Here is an 18925-nt window from a genome sequence, read left to right as displayed (position 1 = left end):
GCATCTCACATGAAAAGTGAACATGCTCTTGGACCTGGCCTGGACCAGGCGAGTGTCAAATTGGTGGTTTTTTTCTCAAAAAAGCTCATATCTGTTTGTCCATTCGGACAGGGCAGAGCTGCGGACTCGTCCCCAGTTCTCTCCCTAAGGTGGTGTCAGTGTTTCACCTGAACCAGCTTATTGTGGTGTCTTGCGCCTACTAGGGACTTGGAGGACTCCAAGTTGCTAGATGTGGTCAGGGCCCTGAAAATATAGGTTCCAGGACGGCTGGAGTCAGGAAAACTGACTTGCTGTTATCCTGTATGCACCCAACGAACTGGGTGCTCTTGCTTCTAAGCAGACTTTTGCTAGTTGGATGTGTAATACAATTCAGCTTGCACATTCTGTGGCAGGCCTGCCACAGCCAAAATATGTAAATGCCCATTCCACAAGGAAGGTGGGCTCATCTTGGGCGGCTGCCCGAGGGGTCTCGGCATTACAACTTTGCCGAGCGGCTATTTAGTCAGGGGCAAACACGTTTGTAAAATCCTACAAATTTGATAACCTGGCTAAGGAGGACCTGGAGTTCTCTCATTCGGTGCTGCAGAGTCATCCGCACTCTCCCGCCCGTTTGGGAGCTTTGGTATAATCCCCATGGTCCTTTCAGGAACCCCAGCATCCACTAGGACGATAGAGAAAATAAGAATTTACTTACCGATAATTCTATTTCTCGGAGTCCGTAGTGGATGCTGGGCGCCCATCCCAAGTGCGGATTATCTGCAATACTTGTACATAGTTACAAAAATCGGGTTATTATTGTTGTGAGCCATCTTTCAGAGGCTCCGCTGTTATCATACTGTTAACTGGGTTCAGATCACAGGTTGTACAGTGTGATTGGTGTGGCTGGTATGAGTCTTACCCGGGATTCATAAATCCTTCCTTATTGTGTACGCTCGTCCGGGCACAGTATCCTAACTGAGGCTTGGAGGTGGGTCATAGGGGGAGGAGCCAGTGCACACCACCTGATCCTAAAGCTTTACTTTTTGTGCCCTGTCTCCTGCGGAGCCGCTATTCCCCATGGTCCTTTCAGGAACCCCAGCATCCACTACGGACTCCGAGAAATAGAATTATCGGTAAGTAAATTCTTATTATATGTGTTCAGTGGCTATACAATGTACTCAGTGCACAGTGTATTTATCCCTCACTACAATACATTGCCTCTCTGATAGAAATATAACACGTCTGTTGGAGATAAGGGCACCCAGCTCTCCGGGGGTCAGAAGCAGCGGATCGCCATTGCCCGAGCTCTTGTGCGTCAACCCAAAATCCTACTTCTGGATGAAGCCACATCTGCTCTGGATACAGAGAGCGAAAAGGTGGGATAGAGAATTCCAGTTATTCCATTTTTTTTTATTGTACTCAAACAGAACTCAGACAGGTACTACAGCGGATAATTCCAACTTTACCAGGATAATTCTAACTTTACCAGTGCAGTGCAGGGATAACTTGATACTATCAAGAACACGGCTCACAATTACTGTGGGCTTTTCTAGAGTTGGATGTATGTTTGTTTTCTTATTGCATGACATACACCTGTTTGTGGCAGACATGTGCACACAGAATGCATATATACATTTATGTATTATTGACTTGTATCATATGCCTGGACATGCAGATTGAGGACCGGAGGGGTAGGAAAGGGAAATCTGAGTACAGTAAAGGTGGGGACATGCTGACATGTCTAAGTTGTGGGCTTGAATGTAGGAGGTGTCACAATTGTGTCATCATGACTCCACCTCTGCTGTTTAATACTGTGATTTGCGTCTTTTTACAGTGGGGGGCGGGGCTGCGATGATGCAATTCAGTGCGAATGACATCACTAAACCAACGGGCCATCCATCTCACTCTCCCAGACATCCGGGATAGCTGACAAGCATGTATTAGAAGCACTGCTTATTGGCTAATTGTGAAATGACCTTTCCATCTGATCTCATCTAAATCATTAGCATTGCAGCTACAGTGTATTATATGAAGTCCCGACTGTCTCTGATTACCTAATTGATGTTTCCCATTGGACTACTGTCAGAAAGGTTCCTAAACAGCAGAATTTGTATTTAAGTTTTTTTAATTCAATTTATTTTTAGTTGTTATTTTTGATTTAATTACATAGGATAAAGCAAAAAAAAAAAAAAAAAAGCATTGAATGTGGAACAAACCATGTTGCAGTATAAGGGGTGCAGATACATGTATTGTAAAACAGTAATAAGTGTTTGCTCTGTACCCCTACAGGTTGTACAAGAAGCGCTGGACAAAGCGCGGGAGGGCCGCACGTGTATTGTGATTGCCCACCGGCTGTCCACCATCCAGAATGCAGATAAAATAGCTGTGATCCAGAATGGGAGAGTCGTGGAACAGGGGACACATCAACAGCTGCTGCAGCAGAAAGGGGTCTATCACTCGCTGGTCACAATACAGCTGGGACCCGCATGAGGTGGAAGCATGGCCAGACGTTATACTACCTGACTTATCAGAGGATGGGTTACCTTTACTGATTCAGATTATTTCATTTTGAATCTAAAGACCAGTTATTTGGACAGTATTTGTGTATCAGGGACAATTAGGACCAAGCAAAGTACATACAGTGCCTTGCTAAAGTATTCAACCCAAATCCCCCCCCCCCCCCCCCCCCCCCCTCCAGCTTTGCATTTTTCATGTTTTGTTGCCTCAAAACCTGGAACTAAAATGGATTGTTTGAAGGTTTGCATCAATCCATTCACAGAACATGCCTACAACATTGAAGATGTTTTGTTTTTTTTATTGTGAAGCTAACAATAAATAGGACAAAATAACAGAAAACTTCAGCGTGCATAACTATTCACCCCCCTAAAGTCAGTACTTTGTACCTTTTGCGGCAATTACAGCTGAAAGTCACTTTGGATAAGTCTCTATGAGCTTGCCACATCTTGCCACTTGGATTTTTGCCCATTCCTCAAGGCAAAACTGCTCCAGTTCCTTCATGTTGGATGGTTTCCGCTTGTGATCAGCAATCTTCAAGTCTGACCACAGATTCTCAATTGGATTGATATCTGGGCTTTGGCTAGGCCATTCCAACACATTTAAATGTTTCCCCTGGTGTTCTTGGGGTGATGGGATGTGTTGGGTTTGCGCCAGCATAGCGTTTTCCTTTTCCCGACACCAGCATCCCAACAATTCAAATGCCGGCAGGGGACAGGGAAATTATTTTACCCTTCCCCATCCCCTACCCTAACCCTAAGCCACCTAGGGGTGGCGGTTAGAGTTAAGATAGTGCGGGTGGCAGATAGGGCTAAGATTTGGGGGTGGCAGCTATGGCTAACCCCCCTCTAGTGCCTAACCCTAACCGGCACCCAGATACTTACCCTCAAGATATCGCCGGGTTTCTGAGTGGTGTCGTTATTCTGGCATCACACTGCTGGGATGCTGATCGCAATCCATTACAGAACTTGGGTCTCACCTCTCTATATGCCAGGGCTGGAGAATCTCTCTCTCAAGAGAGAGAGAGAGAGAGGCAGAAGATCAGATGCCATCAACAATATCCAGATTAGAGGACAACATACAGTATGTGCCCCAGAAAAATAAGCACTCCCATAACCAATTTACTCTTATGGATGATACATCTCTTTGGTCATAATGATGCATTTTACTGTCCCGTGTTGGAGGAATAGACACTGTATACAGTGCCGTGCTAAAGTATTCACCCCTCTTGGCTTTTTACCTATTTTATTACATTACAATCTGTAATTATTATTTTTTTTAATCTGAATTTTATGTGATGGATCTGCACAAAATAGTCTAAGTTGGTGAAGTGAAATGAGAAAAATGTATATAAAAAATAATTTTTATAAATAAAAATGTGAAAATTGGCATATTTATATATTTATTCACCCCCTTTGCTATGAAACCCTCAAAAGTTCTGGTGTAACCAATTACCTTCGGAAGTCACATAATTAGTGAAATGAAGTCCACCTGTGTGCAATCTAAGTGTCACATGATCTGTCAGTGTAAACACACCTTATCTGAAAGGCCCCAGAGGCTGTAACACCACTAAGCAAGAGGCATCACACCATGAAGACCAAGGAGCTCTCCAAACAAGTCAGGGACAAAGTTGTTGTGGCGTACAAGTCAGGGTTGGGTTATAAAAAAATATCCAAATCTTTGATGATCCCCCGGAGCACCATCAAATCCATCATCTTCAAATGTAAAGAACATAGTACCACAACAAACCTGCCAAGAGAGGGCCGGCCACCAAAACTCACAGACCGGGCAAGGAGGGCATTAATCAGAGAGGCAGCACATAGACCAAAGGAAACCCTGAAGGAGCTGCAGAGTTCCACAGCAGAGACTGGTGTATCTGCGCATGTGACCACAATAAGCCGTACACTCCATAGACCGGGGCTTTATGGAAGAGTGGCCAGAAAAGCCATTACTTAGTGTTAAAAATAAGAACGTTTTGAGTTTGCCAAAAAGCGTGTTGACGACTCCCCAAATGTATGGAGGAAGGTGCTCTGGTCAGATGAGATTAAAATTTAACTTTTCGGCCACCAAGGAAAACGCTATGTCTGTCGCAAACCCAACACAGCCAATCACCCCAAGAACACCATCCCCACAGTGACACATGGTGGTGGCAGCATCATGCTGTGGGGATGTTTCTCAGCAGCAGGGACTGGTTTTCGAGTCAAGGGAAAGATGGATGGTGGTAAATACAGGGATATTCTTGAGCAAAACCTGCTTCAGTCTGCCTGTGATTTGAGACTGGGACGGAGGTTCATCTTCCAGCAGGACAATGACCTGAAGCATACTGCTAAAGCAGCACTCGAGTGGTTTAAGGGGAAATATTTAAATGTGTTGGAATGGCCTAGTCAAAGCCCAGATCTCAATCCAATTGAGAATCTGTGGTCAGACTTGAAGATTGCTGTTCACAATCAGAAACCATCCAACATGAAGGAGCTGGAGCAGTTTTGCCTTGAGGAATGTGCAAAAATACCAGTGGCAAGATGTGGCAAGCTCTTGCAGCTGTAATTGCCACGAAAGGTGGCTCTACAAAGTACTGACTTTAGGGGGGTGAATAGTTATGCATGCTGAAGTTTTCTGTTATTTTGTCCTATTTGTTGTTTGCTTCACAATAAAAAAAAAAAAACATCATCAAAGTTGTAGCCATGTTCTGTGAATGAAATGATGCAAACCTTCAAACAATACATTTTAATTCCAGGTTGTGAGGCAACAAAACATGAAAAATGCAAAGTTGGGGGGGGGGGGGGGGTGAATACTTCGGCAAGGCACTGTTGGTGCCTTCTGATCCCTTGAGAACGTGTTTGAACATTGGTTACAGATAAGAATTACATTTCCCATTGTAAGATAATTACAACTTTGGGGTATGACAAAGTAGGATAATTTTCCCCCTTTTTAGAATTATTTGGAAATAAATCTCTTTATGACATCATACATTTTTATATTTAGATTATGTACACCATCTAAAAAATTCTACCTGACCAGTGAAGTTATTCTATCTTCCTTGTCGTTTCGGTATGAATTTTTTGGCTTTAAGTTTGGTGTTATTCTCATATAGACATAGAATCTATTCCTTAATGATATATATTTTGTTGATTTAGGTTACAACATTTATACAGTACCTATGGGCAGTCCCCTAGGTTGGTGGAAATTATAAATATCTATCGTACTATGTATTTTAGCTATGTACGATCCCTCTAATATACCCTTCACCATATATTGAAGTATTAAATAAATTTGTTTAACACCATCTTTTTATTATCTTTAAAGATTTTTATGCCCCTGAAGAAGTCCCGTTAAAGGACGAAATGAGTAGGGTTTTAAAAAGGTGATTAGGTCAGTGGCTCCCAAACTTTTTTGAATCATGGCACACTAGAGTATCAGAATTTTTTCACGGCACCCCTAGGCCAAAAGTTTCTTATTGAGAATTTTAGAAAACAATAATTATATTATGTTTATGTGTCATCCTTAGTTTCTTTAGTGTGGTACGGGACAATATTTGCTTCTATTTGTTCTCATATTTTATAATTGGCAGCCATAAGCACTAGTTTTGTCTATTACTTTGACCAAAAATAGTTTGAATTGGTCCTGGACCACCAATCCAAGGCACCCCTGCTAGTGTCCTGAGGCACCCCAGGGTGCCTAGGCACACAGTTTGGGAACCATTGGATTAGGTGATTCAGTATACATTGGAGAGTTCCCTAGCATGGAGCTCACATCCCGGGGTGGTTGGTGGCACTTGTATTCACATCTGATCCAGTGTAATACTGTTTGCTTACCTGAAACAACTTGTATATAATGTGGAAATTGCCATACAATATATATATTTTATGTTGGATGTTACAAATAAACATCGGATGTTTTACTAATCAAAGATTTGTACCTGTTTTTGGTGTCTACATCTTTTTGGTGAGAGGGTATTTTTCAGGAAAAATCTTTTGGCTGAACATAACCAAACGCTGTTCCTACAATTTGAATATCCATACCAGTGCCGGGATCCTAATCAAGTCCTATAAGAAATCCGTAGGGAATATTTGGATGTTTATACCCTTAAGCATTTATGGACTTTGGTTTGTGGACAATTGATGTAGGTGTCATAGCACCCTCTAGTGTTTATCGTCGCATATATATATATATATATATACAGCGTGTGGCTTAGCACTCTCCGCATAAACACCTTTACTTTTTCCGTTGCCCTCCGTGTTAGGGGGGTGTAGCAACTCCCCAACAATAGAACCATGTGGACGGCGGCACTCGGAAATAAAGACACTGCACAGAAAACTTGTAGCCAACTGCCCTGACGAAAAAGCTGTTTGCTTTGAAACGTTGGCTACAAGTTTTCTGTGCAGTGTCTTTATTTCCGAGTGCCGCCGTCCACGTGGTTCTATATATATATATATATATATATAGATATATATATAACAACCAGTCAGGCGGCACTCCATAAACCTCCAGATAATGCAAGTAAACTGCTGGTGCCTTCCCATAGAGAGAGGAATGCACCTCCCTCAGAAATACCACGTCTGTGCGGGTGGCACTCACGGCGAATAAAACAGGACAAAACGCCAAGGATACTGTCAACGTTTCAATGTAAATAATTAAATTTTCATCAGGACAAGTAAAACATGCAAACATACATACCTATATAGCCTCCTCTGATTGTACATGAGGCCGTCCGCCAGCCGCGTCCGCCCGTCACTTCCCGTCCGGTCCAATGACGTCATCCGCAGGCGCCGGCGTCCGGCATCATGACAACCTGAACGAAGCACACCATTAACAACAAAAACAAAGTGAACAAGTGCTACCACATATAAAGTGCAGAAGATGTACATATATTACACTCCTGTAAAGAGAATAAAAGCTGTTTTGCATATCAAAATACTGTAAATCCTATGCTATTAAAGTGCATAATGTTCAAGGTAACCTCATAAAGAGTAAAGGAACAGCAAGATTATGAAATAGTTAATAAAATAAGTAAAAATAACAGCTCAAAGGGACAATATCCTGTGAGTAATGGCTAGCGTGAAGAAGTAGCTCAAATATCATACAAATATTCTAACTAGCAGCGCAGCTTGATAGTAAACATTAGTAAGAATCTGTGGAGACCATACAAACTCCACACCATAGCACACAGTTATAGTCAATAAATTCAAATCTAACAAGATACATGCATCCCGCATTGGCAGTGGATACAGGCAATCATGGAGCAATAAAATGTAAAGAGACAGGTGTGGAGAACATACAGACTCCACACCAGCACAAAGGCTACCAACAGGCTTCTACAAAGTACTGCGCGAAGCAAATACCCTCTAAATGAAGCAATTGAGGCCCTGATGTGTATTGAGTCCTCTGGGAGACATTGTGTCAAGCAGATGGATCCATTTAGCTTCCCTTTTAAGCAATAAGAGACCTATCACCCCCCCCGTCTAAGTGGGGGAATGTGGTCTATAATAAGAATTTACTTACCGATAATTCTATTTCTCGGAGTCCGTAGTGGATGCTGGGGTTCCTGAAAGGACCATGGGGGAATAGCGGCTCCGCAGGAGACAGGGCACAAAAGTAAAGCTTTCCGATCAGGTGGTGTGCACTGGCTCCTCCCCCTATGACCCTCCTCCAAGCCAGTTAGGTACCGTGCCCGGACGAGCGTACACAATAAGGGAGGAATTTTGAATCCCGGGTAAGACTCATACCAGCCACACCAATCACACCGTACAACTTGTGATCAAAACCAGTTAACAGTATGATAACAGAGGAGCCTCTGAAAGATGGCTTCTTAACAATAACCCGAATTAGTTAACAATAACTATGTACAATTATTGCAGATAATCCGCACTTGGGATGGGCGCCCAGCATCCACTACGGACTCCGAGAAATAGAATTATCGGTAAGTAAATTCTTATTTTCTCTATCGTCCTAGTGGATGCTGGGGTTCCTGAAAGGACCATGGGGATTATACCAAAGCTCCCAAACGGGCGGGAGAGTGCGGATGACTCTGCAGCACCGAATGAGAGAACTCCAGGTCCTCCTTAGCCAGAGTATCAAATTTGTAAAATTTTACAAACGTGTTCTCCCCTGACCACGTAGCTGCTCGGCAAAGTTGTAATGCCGAGACCCCTCGGGCAGCCGCCCAAGATGAGCCCACCTTCCTTGTGGAGTGGGCCTTTACAGATTTAGGCTGTGGCAGGCCTGCCACAGAATGTGCAAGTTGGATTGTGCTACAGATCCAACGAGCAATCGTCTGCTTAGACGCAGGAGCATCCATCTTGTTGGGTGCATACAATATAAACAACGAGTCAGATTTTCTGACTCCAGCTGTCCTTGCAATATATATTTTTAATGCTCTGACAACGTCCAGTAACTTGGAGTCCTCCAAGTCACTTGTAGCCGCAGGCACTACAATAGGCTGGTTCAGATGAAATGCTGACACCACCTTAGGGAGAAAATGCGGACGAGTCCGCAGTTCTGCCCTGTCCGAATGGAAAATCAGATATGGGCTTTTGTAAGATAAAGCTGCCAGTTCTGACACTCTCCTGGCCGAAGCCAGGGCTAGTAACATGGTCACTTTCCATGTGAGATATTTTAAATCCACCTTTTTTAGTGGTTCAAACCAATGAGATTTTAGAAATTCCAAAACCACATTGAGATCCCACGGTGCCACTGGAGGCACCACAGGAGGCTGTATATGCAGCACTCCCTTAACAAAAGTCTGGACTTCAGGAACTGAAGCCAATTCTTTTTGAAAGAAAATCGACAGGGCCGAAATTTGAACCTTAATAGATCCCAATTTGAGACCCATAGACAATCCTGATTGCAGGAAATGTAGGAATCGACCCAGTTGAAATTCCTCCGTCGGAGCACTCCGATCCTCGCACCACGCAACATATCTTCGCCAAATGCGGTAATAGTGTTGCACGGTTACTTCCTTCCTTGCTTTAATCAAAGTAGGAATGACTTCTTCCGGCATGCCTTTTTCCTTTAGAATCCGGCGTTCAACCGCCATGCCGTCAAACGCAGCCGCGGTAAGTCTTGAAACAGACAGGGACCCTGCTGAAGCAAGTCCCTCCTTAGAGGTAGAGGCCACGGATCTTCCGTGATCATCTCTTGAAGTTCCGGGTACCAAGTCCTTCTTGGCCAATCCGGAACCACTAGTATCGTTCTTACGCCTCTTTGCCGTATAATTCTCAATACTTTTGGTATGAGAGGCAGAGGAGGAAACACATACACCGACTGGTACACCCAAGGCGTTACCAGCGCGTCCACAGCTATTGCCTGCGGATCTCTTGACCTGGCGCAATACCTGTCCAGTTTTTTGTTGAGGCGAGACGCCATCATGTCCACCATTGGTCTTTCCCAACGGGTTACCAGCATGTGGAAGACTTCCGGATGAAGTCCCCACTCTCCCGGGTGAAGGTCGTGTCTGCTGAGGAAGTCTGCTTCCCAGTTGTCCACTCCCGGGATGAACACTGCTGACAGTGCTATCACATGATTCTCTGCCCAGCGAAGAATCCTTGCAGCTTCTGCCATTGCACTCCTGCTTCTTGTGCCGCCCTGTCTGTTCACATGGGCGACTGCCGTGATGTTGTCCGACTGGATCAACACCGGTTTTCCTTGAAGCAGAGGTTCTGCCTGGCTTAGAGCATTGTAGATTGCTCTTAGTTCCAGAATGTTTATGTGAAGAGACGTTTCCAGGCTCGTCCACACTCCCTGGAAGTTTCTTCCTTGTGTGACTGCTCCCCAGCCTCTCAGGCTGGCGTCCGTGGTCACCAGGATCCAATCCTGTATGCCGAATCTGCGGCCCTCCAATAGATGAGCACTCTGCAACCACCACAGAAGAGATACCCTTGTCCTTGGAGACAGGGTTATCCGCTGGTGCATCTGAAGATGCGACCCTGACCATTTGTCTAACAGATCCCTCTGGAAAATTTGTGCATGGAATCTGCCGAATGGAATTGCTTCGTAAGAAGCCACCATTTTTCCCAGGACTCTTGTGCATTGATGTACAGACACCTTTCCTGGTTTTAGGAGGTTCCTGACAAGCTCGGACAACTCCTTGGCTTTTTCCTCCGGGAGAAAAACCTTTTTCTGAACCGTGTCCAGAATCATCCCTAGGAACAGCAGACGAGTTGTCGGCATTAACTGGGATTTTGGAATATTCAGAATCCAGCCGTGTTGTTTTAGCACTTCTTGAGACAGTGCTAATCCCCTCTCTAGCTGTTCTCTGGACCTTGCCCTTATTAGGAGATCGTCCAAGTATGGGATAATTAATACGCCTTTTCTTCGAAGAAGAATCATCATCTCGGCCATTACCTTTGTAAAGACCCGAGGTGCCGTGGACAATCCGAACGGCAGCGTCTGAAACTGATAGTGACAGTTTTGTACAACGAACCTGAGGTACCCCTGGTGTGAGGGGTAAATTGGAACGTGGAGGTACGCATCCTTGATGTCCAAGGACACCATAAAGTCCCCTTCTTCCAGGTTCGCTATCACTGCTCTGAGTGACTCCATTTTGAACTTGAACTTCTTTATGTACAGGTTCAAGGACTTCAGATTTAGAATAGGTCTTACCGAGCCGTCCGGCTTCGGTACCACAAATAGAGTGGAATAATACCCCTTTCCCTGTTGTAGAAGAGGTACCTTGACTATCACCTGCTGAGAGTACAGCTTGTGAATGGCTTCCAAAACCGTCTCCCTTTCGGAGGGGGACGTTGGTAAAGCAGACTTCAGGAAACGGCGAGGCGGATCTGTCTCTAGTTCCAACCTGTACCCTTGAGATATTATCTGCAGGATCCAGGGATCTACCTGCGAGTGAGCCCACTGCGCGCTGAAATGCTTGAGACGACCGCCCCCGAGTCCGCTTGAGAAGCCCCAGCGTCATGCTGAGGCTTTTGTAGAAGCGGGGGAGGGCTTCTGTTCCTGGGAAGGAGCTGCCTGTTGGTGTCTCTTCCCCCTTCCTCTGCCTCGTGGCAGATATGAATATCCCTTTGCTCTCTTGTTTTTAAAGGAACGAAAGGACTGCGGTTGAAAAGTCGGTGTCTTTTTCTGTTGGGGAGTAGCTTGAGGTAAAAAGGTGGATTTCCCGGCTGTAGCCGTGGCCACCAAATCTGATAGACCGACTCCAAATAACTCCTCCCCTTTATACGGCAAAACTTCCATATGCCGTTTTGAGTCCGCATCGCCTGACCACTGTCGCGTCCATAAACTTCTTCTGGCCGAAATGGACATAGCATTTACCCGTGATGCCAGTGTGCAGATATCCCTCTGTGCATCACGCATATAAAGAAATGCATCCTTTATTTGCTCTAAAGACAGTAAAACATTGTCCCTATCCAGGGTATCAATATTTTCAATCAGGGACTCTGACCAAACTACTCCAGCACTGCACATCCAGGCTGACGCTATAGCTGGTCGTAGTATAACACCTGTATGTGTGTATATACTTTTTTGGATATTTTCCATCCTCCTATCTGTTGGATCTTTAAGTGCGGCCGTCTCAGGAGAGGGTAACGCCACTTGTTTAGATAAGCGTGTGAGCGCCTTATCCACCCTAGGAGGTGTTTCGCAGCGCGCCCTAACCTCTGACGGGAAAGGGTATAAAGCTAATAACTTCTTTGAAATTAGCATCTTTTTATCGGGGGCAACCCACGCTTCATCACATACATCATTTAGTTCTTCTGATTCAGGAAAAACTATAGGTAGTTTTTTCACACCCCACATAATACCCTGTTTAGTGGTACCAGTAGTATCAGCTAAATGTAACGCCTCCTTCATTGCCAAAATCATATAACGTGTGGCCCTACTGGAAAATACGGTTGATTCGTCACCGTCGCCACTGGAATCAGTGCCTGTGTCTGGGTCTGTGTCGACCGACTGAGGCAAAGGGCGTTTTACAGCCCCTGACGGTGTTTGAGGCGCCTGGACAGGCACTAACTGATTGTCCGGCCGTCTCATGTCGACAAACGACTGCTTTAGCGTGTTGACACTATCCCGTAATTCCATAAATAAAGGCATCCATTCTGGTGTCGACCCCCTAGGAGGTGACATCCCCATATTTGGCAATTGCTCCGCCTCCACACCAATATCGTCCTCATACATGTCGACACACACGTACCGACACACAGCAGACACACAGGGAATGCTCTTAACGAAGACAGGACCCCACTAGCCCTTTGGGGAGACAGAGGGAGAGTTTGCCAGCACACACCAAAAGCGCTATATATGACGGGGATAGCCTTATAATAAGTGCTCCCTGTATAGCTGCTTTTATAATATAATTTTTGCCACTATTTTGCCCCCCCTCTCTTGTTTTACCCTGTTTCTGTAGTGCAGTGCAGGGGAGAGACCTGGGAGCCGTCCTGACCAGCGGAGCTGTGTAAGGAAAATGGCGCTGTGTGCTGAGGAGATAGGCCCCGCCCCTTTTCCGGCGGGCTCGTCTCCCGCTCTTTAGTGTATTCTGGCAGGGGTTAAATATCTCCATATAGCCCCGGAGGCTATATGTGAGGTATTTTTTAGCCAAATAGGTTTTCATTTGCCTCCCAGGGCGCTCCCCTCCCAGCGCCCTGCACCCTCAGTGACTGCCGTGTGAAGTGTGCTGAGAGGAAAATGGCGCACAGCTGCAGTGCTGTGCGCTACCTTTAGAAGACTGAGGAGTCTTCTGCCGCCGATTCTGGACCTCTTCATGTTTCAGCATCTGCAAGGGGGCCGGCGGCGAGGCTCCGGTGACCATCCAGGCTGTACCTGTGATCGTCCCTCTGGAGCTGATGTCCAGTAGCCAAGAAGCCAATCCATCCTGCACGCAGGTGAGTTCACTTCTTCTCCCCTAAGTCCCTCGTTGCAGTGATCCTGTTGCCAGCAGGACTCACTGTAAAATAAAAAAACCTAAGCTAAACTTTCTCTAAGCAGCTCTTTAGGAGAGCCACCTAGATTGCACCCTTCTCGGCCGGGCACAAAAATCTAACAGGCTTGGAGGAGGGTCATAGGGGGAGGAGCCAGTGCACACCACCTGATCGGAAAGCTTTACTTTTGTGCCCTGTCTCCTGCGGAGCCGCTATTCCCCCATGGTCCTTTCAGGAACCCCAGCATCCACTAGGACGATAGAGAAAATGCGATATCGTAGTTGTGCCAGAGAGTGGCGAGCTGACACAAAATGCCTTGAGATCGGTTGGTCGCTTTTTCCTGAACTGAGTGCCGCTCTAATAATGGATCTGTGCGCCGCCATGCGTTCTTTAAAGGCGCATTCCGTTTTGCCCACATAATGTAGGCCACAGGGGCAACTCAGCAGGTACACCACAAATTTGGTTGTGCAGGTCACTCGGTGGAGGATTTTAAATTTCTTGCCGGTATAGGGGTAACAAAAGCTATCTCCAGCAATCATGTGACTGCAGGTCGTGCAGCCCAAGCATTTGAAACAGCCCAAGCGTGTCGGGTTAAGAAAACCCAAAGATTTGGCCTCATGAGCTAACGGAAATTGAATAGCCGTTTTTACTACGTAATCTCTCAAGTTCTTACCCCTTTTATAAGCAGGCATGATTTTAGTATGGGCTAGGCTTTTCAAATGTTTGTCGGACTGCACCACTGGCCACAGGGACTTAGTTAGTCTATTAATCTGATTGCTGGAACTATGAAATTTATTGGTCCAAATTAATCGATCTTGTGGTGTTTTAACGGCAGACGTAAGTGCAACAGATCTAGGAATACTCAATACTTTAAGCTTAGTAGCCAATAGATCATCTAACAGATAGCCCCTCTGTTGGAATTTTGTAACCATGGAGTCTAATGCTTGTTCTTCCGCACTCTCAGCGCTTGCGATCCTGCGCACCCGCAGCATCTGAGAGTACAGGAGACCTTTCTTGAGAGGTACTGGGTGATGGCTAGAGGCTAGCAACATATTATTCCTATCTGTAGGCTTAACAAAAAGCTTGGTATTGACTTTGCCATCAACGATCTGAATGCATACATCCAAAAAGTTAACGCTCCTATGATCAAGACTATAGGTAAACTTTACTGGTGAGTATGATTCATTATGTCTAATAAGCAGGGACTCCAAAGTTTGTTGAGACCCATCCCACAATAGCAGTAGATCATCAATGTAGCGTACATATAGGATGATCTGGGTGTTAAATTCAGGACGGTTAAGGAGCAAGGATTCCTCCACCGCAAACATGTAACTGTTTGCGAATGAAGGCGCCACATTACTCCCCATTGCGCACCCCTGCAGTTGCAGGTAGTACACATTGTTAAACATAAAATAGTTACGCTGTAGGGTGAGTTCAAGCAAGCGAAGGAAAAGGTCTATCTCGGGACCTTTGTACAATGGATTCCCTTCAATCAAAGACCTCACAGCCCAAATTCCTTCCTGATGGGGAATACATGTCTATAGGCTATTGACATCTATCGTTGCCAGTATGCACTCCGGCGGAATCTGTTGGAGCTCTCCCAACCGTTTCAACAACATAGTTGTGTCTTTAAGATAAGATGCCTTAGCCTGCACACATGGTTGGAGATAAAAATCTAAATACATAGAAATTTTTTGATATAACGATCCCCTGGCTGATATAATAGGCCTAGCGGGAGGACAATGGGCATCCTTATGGATTTTTGGTAACGAATAAAGTAATGGGGTTACCGGAAATCTGGTAGTTAAAGCATCACATGTAGTTTGTAAAATCAATTCACTAGACACAGCCTCACTAAGAATCTTATCTAATACCTGTTTGAATTGGGAGGTGGGATCAACAGGGAGTTTACGGTAGACACTGTTGTCACTCAGTTGGCGGTCCAATTCTAACACATGGTCTGAAACATTCTGAATAACTATGGCCCCACCCTTATCGGCGGGGCGAATGACCACATCGTCATATTTACTGAGCGACTGCAGTGCCTCCCACTCCTCACGACACAAATTTGAGTGACCTAATTTAGGTACAGAGATCGCTTGTTGTACAAAACTATTTAAAGTGCGACAAAAAACTTTAATTGATTGATTATGAGACACAGGGTCAAATCTCGAATTCGTCCGTAGTGAAGGTGGAAAGTCACTAACTGGATCTGGTTTATCATTGAAGTATTCCTTGAGACGTAATTGCCTCTCCAATTTAAACTGTTCGATCTTCCACTCAAAAGAATCAAATCTGTTGGTTGGGACAAAATTAAGTCCCTTGGAAAGAACTTGGGTTTCCATGAGGGAAAGAGTTCTGTCGGAAAGAGTGAAGATTATTTGTTCCGTTTGTACCGGGGACGTCCCGGACCTCGACCTCTTGTTCTGGCCCCCCCTCCTCGTACATTGCCTCCGGGGTCTGCAATTTGGGCCCTTGTGCGAACCCCTAAAGGGGGACGACCGGAGATAGTGTCCTGGGATTCCACCTCACTCGCCGAGGCATTTCCATCTGTGGAGGTATGTGTATCAAGGGGAATCTGATTGTTCCGATGGGGGTAGCGTCTCCTAGTGAATCTGCCAGAATTGGTCGTACGGGTGATCCACGGATATACTTGTTTCCGTGTATAGTCCATGTTCACTTTCTCCAACTTATATACCGTACACACACAATGCCACCAATCATCCTATATAATAAAAGGATAACGCTGCTCCTTGATGTCACACGTAGCCGCTGCGACCCTCACAGCGACGAGTACAGTAGCTCCCTGCCAGTGCGCAGGGGCTGCGCTTGTAGAGAGCTACTCCTAAAGTACAAAAGCATCGCGGCTGTGCGATGCTTTTGTACTTGTGCGGGGGAGGGGTAGGGCCTGACATGCGGGGCAGACTAGCTCTGTGCTGGGCGTCCCCCGCATGTCTGTGTGACTGATCATAGCACATCTACGATCAGGTCTGAATTAGGCCCATAGCCCGGAGATATGTTTTGGGTCATTATCTTTCTGCAGAATGAATCATTGACTAACTAGGTGTAAACCAGAGGATACATTGCATGGTGCTATAAAATGCTGTGGTAGCTCTTGTGGGTCAGGGTGTCAGTCACTCTGGAAAAGTTGCTTATTAGGGATCTAGCAAAAAAGGCCCAAGCCATTTCACTTCCTGCTCCATGTTTGACAGTTGGTGTTACACACTGAAGATCTGTCCTTTCACCTTCTCCAAGGCTTACAGAAACCAAAGATATCACATTTTTATTAGTGATGTGCACCGGAAATTTTTCGGGTTTTGTGTTTTGGTTTTGGATTTGGTTCCGCGGCCGTGTTTTGGATTCGGACGCGTTTTGGCAAAACCTCCCTGAAATTTTTTTGTCGGATTCGAGGCGCACCAAGGTCGCTGTGTGACTAAGCTAAGCGACACAAGTGGCCGACACAAACACCTGGCCCATCTAGGAGTGGCACTGCAGTGTCAGACAGGATGGCACTTCAAAAAAATTGGCCCCAAACAGCACATGATGCAAAGAAAAAAAGACACCAAGGTCGCTGTGTGACTAAGCTAAGCGACACAAGTGGCGGAAACAAACACCTGGCCCGTCTAGGAGTGGCACTGCAGTGTCAGACAGGATGGCACTTCAAAAAAATTGTCCCCAAACAGCACATGATGCAAAGAAAAAAAGGCGCACCAAGGTAGCTGTGTGACCCCAAACAGCACATGATGCAAAGAAAAAAAGAGGCGCACCAAGGTCGCTGTGTGACTAAGCTAAGCGACACAAGTGGGCGACACAAACACCTGGCCCATCTAGGAGTGGCACTGCAGTGTCAGGCAGGATGGCACTTCAAAAAAATTGTCCCCAAACAGCACATGATGCAAAGAAAAAAAGAGGTGCACCAAGGTCGCTGTGTGACTAAGCTAAGCGACCCAAGTGGCCGACACAAACACCTGGCCAATCTAGGAGTGGCACTGCAGTTTTCTAGCGAGAGGATAAGTGCTTCCATCCTCATGTGAATCTGAACCACTAGCCATGAACATAGTCCAGGGCCTCAGCCGTTCCTTGCCACTCCGTGCCGTAAATGGCATATTGGCAAGTTTACGCTTCTCATCAGACGCTTTCAATTTTGATTTTTGGGTCATTTTACTGAACTTTTGTTTTTTGGATTTTACATGCTCTCTACTATGACATTGGGCATAGGCCTTGGCAGACGACGTTGATGGCATTTCATTGTCTCGGCCATGTCTAGTGGCAGCAGCTTCAGCATGAGGTGGAAGTGGATCTTGATCTTTCCCTATTTTAACCTCCACATTTTTGTTCTCCATTTTTTAATGTGTGGAATTATATGCCAGTATCAATAGCAATGGCCTACTACTATATATACTGCGCACAACTGAAATGCACCACAGGTATGGATGGATAGTATACTTGACGACACAGAGGTAAGTACAGCAGTGGACTTCCGTACCGTACTGCTATATATACTGGTGGTCACTGATCAGCAAAACTCTGCACTGTACTCCTCCTATATAATACTTCTGCTCCCCAGTCTTCACAATTAAGCAGTGTGAGCACAGATATATGCAGCACACTGAGCACAGATATGGAGTGTTTTTCAGGCAGACAACGTATACTGGTGGTCACTGTCAGCAAAACTCTGCACTGTACCCCTGCTATATAATACAGCTGCTCCCCAGTCCCCACAATTAAGCAGTGTGAGCACAGATATATGCAGCACACTGAGCACAGATAAGGAGCGTTTTTTCAGGCAGAGAACTGATAAAACTGGTGGTCACTGATCAGCAAAACTCTGCACTGTACTCCTCCTATATGAATAATACAGCTACTCCCCAGTCCCCACAATTAAGATATAAGCAAGAACAAATATTTGCATCAACAATGAATAAACGGAGAGGACGCCAGCCACGTCCTCTCCGTAACATTTCCAATGCACGAGTGGAAATGGCGGCGATGCGCGGCTGCTTATATAGAATCCGAATCTCGCGAGAATCCGACAGCGGGATGATGACGTTCGGGCGCGCTCGGGTTAACCGAGCCATACGGGAGAATCCGATTATGCCTCGGACCCGTGTAAAATGGGTGAAGTTCGGGGGGGTTCGGTTTCCGAGAAACCGAACCCGCTCATCACTAATTTTTATGAATCTTTTTATAAGACCTTCTTCCAGTCTTCAGTTGTCTACAATGAAGTAATGCTTCATTGGCCAGACAAGCCTCTTTTTCTACTTTGCTGTCTCCGTAATGGCTTTCTTACTGCCACACTTTCAGACTCGCTGCTTGAAGTCTTCTCTTTACATAAGACGTGCCTACTTTAACCAGTGATAAGTTGTGCTTGAAGTTGTTCTTGTATGAGCTAACAGCTAGTGCCTCAGACACTTGTCTTCTGATTCTGTCCTGGATTTAGGTCAGCCAAACCTCATACTGCCAGTATATTTTCTAGTTCCTAAATGCTGCAGAAAACTGTACTCACGGACGTCTTGGCTTTCTTGCCATTTTGTTACGACTTATGCTGCTTTCAGATCGCAAATGCT

General features: G+C 45.5%; 1 protein-coding gene across 1 annotated transcript in view; it reads left to right on the top strand.

Moving 5' to 3' along the window:
- LOC134929558 (ATP-dependent translocase ABCB1-like) overlaps positions 1–2633 on the top strand; it is a 279814-nt gene extending 277181 nt beyond the window's left edge. The window contains exons 18-19 of the mRNA XM_063925152.1: positions 1209–1355; positions 2269–2633. Of these exons, the coding sequence (XP_063781222.1) occupies positions 1209–1355; positions 2269–2469 (348 nt within the window). The 3' untranslated portion in view covers positions 2470–2633. The remainder of the gene's footprint in view (positions 1–1208; positions 1356–2268) is intronic.
- The last annotated feature ends 16292 nt before the right edge of the window (positions 2634–18925 follow it).

The sequence above is a fragment of the Pseudophryne corroboree genome, chromosome 5, assembly GCF_028390025.1.
Source record: "Pseudophryne corroboree isolate aPseCor3 chromosome 5, aPseCor3.hap2, whole genome shotgun sequence".
Lineage (NCBI taxonomy): Eukaryota > Metazoa > Chordata > Amphibia > Anura > Myobatrachidae > Pseudophryne > Pseudophryne corroboree.
The sequence above is the reverse complement of the archived record's forward strand: the minus strand, read 5'-3'. Positions and strand labels throughout refer to the sequence as shown.